Source organism: Olea europaea, unplaced genomic scaffold, assembly GCF_002742605.1.
Source record: "Olea europaea var. sylvestris unplaced genomic scaffold, O_europaea_v1 scaffold737, whole genome shotgun sequence".
NCBI classification, from domain to species: domain Eukaryota; kingdom Viridiplantae; phylum Streptophyta; class Magnoliopsida; order Lamiales; family Oleaceae; genus Olea; species Olea europaea.
This window is the reverse complement of record NW_019265774.1, coordinates 303,753-309,198: the sequence shown is the minus strand read 5'-3', so window position 1 is coordinate 309,198 and position 5,446 is coordinate 303,753. Positions and strand designations below refer to the sequence as shown.

General features: G+C 37.7%; 1 protein-coding gene across 1 annotated transcript; it reads right to left on the bottom strand.

Moving 5' to 3' along the window:
* Window positions 1-617: 617 nt before the first annotated feature.
* Window positions 618-3,922, bottom strand: LOC111390993. The gene is made up of 2 exons (XM_023016128.1): window positions 2,409-3,922; window positions 618-710 (listed from the first exon to the last, which is right to left on the bottom strand). The coding sequence occupies exons 1-2, from the start codon at window positions 3,671-3,673 to the stop codon at window positions 671-673; spliced, it is 1,305 nt and encodes a 434-aa protein (XP_022871896.1). The 5' UTR covers window positions 3,674-3,922; the 3' UTR covers window positions 618-670.
* Between the last annotated feature and the right edge of the window lie 1,524 nt (window positions 3,923-5,446).

Genomic DNA, 5,446 nt, shown 5'->3' with positions numbered 1-5,446 from the left:
AAATTCAAAATTTTTTCTTAATTTTTAATCACACATTTTCCCTCAATCTATTATTTCAAAATACATTTTTTTTTTAAATAATGTGGCTCAAACACAAAATATACGCAAGTGCGGTCCAACGTGTAATCAAAAGTGGCAACAGACAGTAGAGGTAGCTCGGCTCGGCCCTTAAATACACAAGCTCAAGCTTGGCTCGCGCTCAAGGGGGAGCTCAGCTCGACCCACGAGCTCATGGGCCGAGCCCACAAGCTCTAATTTTTTTATTATTTTTTTTTTTTGAAAATTTTCAAACTTTTGTTCACATTTTCTACGAGTCCACGACTTTTGGCTCGTGGGCACGAGCTCAATGAGCCGAGTCGGCTTGTTTGATTCAACCTGTGCTCGAGCTCCTCATTTAACGAGCTCGAGCTTTACCCATTTGACATCCCTAACAGGCAGGCACCATCAAGGAGACCTTTTTATTGGAAGTGAATAAAGGACATTATAAAGGACATCATAAAGGACATTATAAAGGACATCATAAAGGACATTATGCTCGGACACCGACAGCTGAATTCCATAACAACTCTTACGATAGAGATTTACTTTACTTTCCTTGTATCACACATGGATCTGAAGCAATCCTTTCAAGGAGTACCAACTCGCATCTGTACAGTGATTTTTTTCATTGTTAGCCCATTTGAATCCAACTCTGCATTGGAATTGTGTCACTGCTAATCAAAAAAAAGTATCCATAATTAGCACGGGACATAAACTTAAGAATGTCAACGAGTCGGCTCGAGAGCTAAAATTTTAGACTCGGACTCATCTTGGGTAAAATATTCGGGCTTTTTTTTTTTTAGCCCTGCTCGACAAAAAAATTAGACTCGACCCGAGCTTCTCGAGCCAAGCCGGGCCAACTCGAGTTATGTTTAGTCTTGGTTTTTTTTTTTTATTATTTTTTTTAAAGGCAGTAGGTTGCAACTAAACAAGGTAGCAACGTGCTGACTATTTTTTGGCATCAGCACGCAGTGTGCTGCCTTTAAATTTTTTTAATTAAATTTATGCTTGGTTGTCCTAAGCCGATGAGCCACACGGACCGACTCGAGCTTTGCTTGGCACCTAAAAGTGGGGCTCGGCCCCAGCCCAAGCCTTGAGCAAGACGGGCTCGAGCTTTTTTCGAGTCGAACCATGAACAGTCCGAGCTGACAAGCTCGATTGCCATCCGTACATAAACCATTCAAATAATTCATTATTATATGTTCATTTCAATTTTTAAGATTTAACTTTGTTTATAAATATGATTCACACAAATAGAGAAGAATCATTAATCTTTCAAAAGGAATATGAACTGTTTTATATAAATTGAAATAAATAATAATTTTCTATGACTACCTTATAAAATATTTACCACATGAAAATTTTAATTTAACTTTCAGAGTTTGAGAAAACTTTGGTGGATTAATGCTCCCCAAAATTATCATTTGACCTTTTCACTTTCCTTTGCCTTTTGAACAAAAAAATATTAATAAACAAAATACGATTGTACAAGATGTTAATGCACCTCTATGGCTAGCTAGGCTAGTCCTAAATTAGGTCCCACGCTAAAAAAAATTTAGAGCTGCATTCATTACCAAATCTAAGAAACTCAGACTTAAACCACTTTTTAATCCATCCTTTCAATAAAATATTTTTGTATGCACCTAGACCATCAATAAAGCGCAAACAATTTAGAGAATCCAGTATTACTATGATAAAAATTAGCCAAGTAATGGCAAATAATGCGAGGAAAAATTTAATGCCCATATTATTAGATCTGTGGAAATGTTACTGTACAGTGAGAAAGAAGTTGGAATCAGATCAGACTGACGTGCATATATACAAGTGAGTGGTGTATTCATAATTCATTAAAACATGGTCGTCCTTTCCCAAGTTTTACAATTAATAGAAAGCAAACTCAATAATTGAAAAACTAAAATAAACTAGATTCAGTTAATGCAAACAGTTGAGAGTACGCCAGTGCATCTAATTTGCGTCACCGGAGGATAACACAATGATCCGCATGGTGGCGCGTGGGTAACAGTCACATGCACACGCACACTTCTCATATCATCTAGAATCATCAAGATTGGAAAGAAGAAGAGACTTTTGTAAAGCAGAAGAAATAGAGATTTGAAATAAGCAAAAGAAGACGATGAAAAAAGGAATTGTTAATGACTCTTTACATTGGAGAAAATCTAGCATTACGTTTCAGCATTTGAGTTAGCCCAAATCAAAGAAAAAGAGAGAGATTCCCAATTCCTCATTTTATATACAAAGCAGTCTAAGATTTTTCAAGGTAAAACAGCAAATGAAAATCCTCAATCACTGTCAAAAACTCGAAGCTTCAACATTGAGAAAAAAAAAAAAAAAGAAACGTGAAGCGTTACCGCATAACATGCTTTCCATCTCTCGAGTTCAATCCGTACGGTTCTTTGCTTTGACTTTGCTGTCCTCTGTTGCCACCACCATTGCCGCTGCTGCCACCGCTACTTTCTTTCTTCTGTTGAGAGGAAAATAGGCCAAAAACACCAGATTTGGACGAGCCTCGAAGTGAACAAACCGGAACATTCAGAACCGGAGTAACACGAACATTAGCAGAATAAGACCTCTCCATTCCTCGGTGTTTATATCTGGGGCCACCGTTGAAACTGCTGGGACTACTGGAACTTCTCTCCAAGTTATTAAACACGACTTTACCAGAGGAATTCATGCGAGGACTATCTGCAGAAACTCCACACGCTTGTGCAGTAGACTCCGGTGCTCTTTGCATTGGGCTACGCACCACTCGAGTCGTCGTATTTGGATTCTCTGGCGATAATGCCCTAGGTTTGACAACTCGGACTCGGGAAACAGTGCTGGTATTCCGGTGAGAGCTACGAGTAAGAGTACTCGGCTCGTCGGAATCGAGAGAGAGTCTTGGGAGATCATCGTGCTCATGTCCTGAAGAAGAAGACGAAAGCGAAAGCCGGGAGGAAATTGAGACCGACTCATTGTCCGTGTCCTTCAATAATGGGAAGCTTAAAGATGAATCAATGAATGCATTCACTGAAGATTTTGAGCTGCGGTGGAGTAAGTGCTTTAAGCTTCTTGCGGCGTTTTTACTATTGGATGCGGAGGCCGCCTTTTGATCTTCTGGCTTTGCATTGCTGTTCTGGTAGAGCTTTTTCAGGCCTAGAAGCTCTTTCCAGCGGCTCGAACACCTGGGAGCCTTGGGTGAAAATAAGTAAGGATCTGTAAGAGAAATCTCCGTTCTGATGCGCAGTATTGGCGTGTCCGGCGATCTGACCTCAGATGTCATTGGGGCTGATCTCATCGATTTCTGAATGGAAGAAATCTGCAATGGCATGAGCTTTCCGTCGGAGAACAACTCGTCGGCAGGGAGCATTGTAACTGGATCTTCCAATCGGAACTCAAAATCGACAAAAGCTTCACCTGATACTTCTGGATCTGATTTTTCCGTCTTTTCCACAACTGCATTATCCGATTTGGCTTCAGTTTTGGTTGAAGGATTAACTACCGCAGCTTTTACCTCCTCCTCATGGCTGAAAGAGATTCTTGGGCTCAGCCACCCGTACGAAGGATATTTCGAAGGAGGACAGTCCAAAAAACTCTCCGGTGATAATCCTAAGTTGTTCACGCATGCTGACGCCATCTCCGGCAATCATGCAACTCTTTATATTACCAACAGAAATAAAATCACCACCAATATCAAATCAAAAAATTATCCAATGCCTGCAACAGTTTAACGGAAAATTTCCAGTTTCGCCGGCATTTAACGAGTGTGAATATGGAAAGGGAGCAGAACTTCGTAGTTAGTTAGGGTTTGGAAAGTGTGAATAGTGGTGTTTTGAGTAGCATGTACAGTACTGGCTTTAACCGGGGAAATATAAATAGCAGAAAATTTTCAGGTGACGGGTCAATGTTGGCTGGAAGATCAATGAGTATGTTAAAGGGGCCCATTTCGTCAATATTTCAGGTGACGTGGCTTGAAAATCGGGAAGCGGCTGATTTTTGTTCTTTTTTCTAATTAGTGTAAAAAACTTCCTCCGTAAAAAAAAAAATAATAATAAAAATATATATATATATATACACTTCAAAATTCAAATGTCTAGGGGAGATGTCCTCGTTTGTATTGTATTCAGTATTATTTTTAATAATATTTCAACACAATTTAAGTTTTAAACCTTAAAAGATAATAATGAATTACAATTAAGAGGACCTGAATCTTACCTCGATTGAACCGGAACCCTAAATCTACCTGGGGAGATATGAAGGACTAAGAAGGTACAAGTTGCTGGGGTGGGGTACCAAAAATTAAAAATAAAGAAAGCAAGGAGAATGGATAAAAATATTTTCGAAATATCAACAGAAGAATGCTAATTTATATTGTTTTATTCCTTTTCATTTTTGGTCTCCCACTGGATCCTTGACAATTTGTTGTCTACTTACAAGCTTCTGTTTATCTGTGAGGAAAAATATAGATTCAAGTGTATATTATTTTATCGAGAGAATATATAATTGAAAAAAATAATAATAAAAAATTAAAGTTTAAAATTGGAACGTCTAACTCTCTTTGGGGTACTACTACTGCAAATTTACAATATGGTAGTACCCCATGCAAAGGATTATCAACACTTTCATTAATATAAAAAGCCACACAATAATTTCTTTTTTCTTTTCATTTTCACAATTTCTTCCTACGCCAAACCATAAAGTTTTCATGTACAATTTCTTCTTCTAGTTTCTCTCGTCTCAATTTTCTCTTGCTTTCTTTGTTAGTTGGCTAACCACGACAGTCAAATTTCATTTTCTTACCGTCCGCATTCCATTGCAATTATCACACATCCTGCCCGAGTTGCAAATTTCTAAATTCTTAATTATTGAGATTAAAGTAACACTATATAATCCCACTGGGAATGAAACCTCAGGTTAGGTGACTCTAATGTGACATTAAATCATAGATGGAATTATATGACTCATTTAATTCCATGTTTCATTCAACTTGTAATCTACAGCTACCTAAATTGAAGTTATAATTTCAGTGGAACTAAATATCATTACTCCAACTGTTAATATATAGCTGGAGATATGATTATTAATGGCTTTGTTCTAATTTAAAACATGGTCCCTCAACTTCAAAGGTTCATTTCCTTAGCCCATGATTTTCTTTTATTTCAAATCCAACAATCTACACCATGACCTAAATTCTCTATATCATGGTTCGCCTCAATATCTATCTTCACAATTCTTTACAGGTGCCTCAATTAATAATTTTATAACCTTATCCATCAAATATGATACCTTGCTTCACTTTCTTTTTCTTTAATTCAAGTCAAAATTTTAACTAAATGTTGCGATGGCTACACATGTTGGGGGACCTACTTTCTCATCTTCTTTGCAACAATGCACCACCAACCATCTTAGG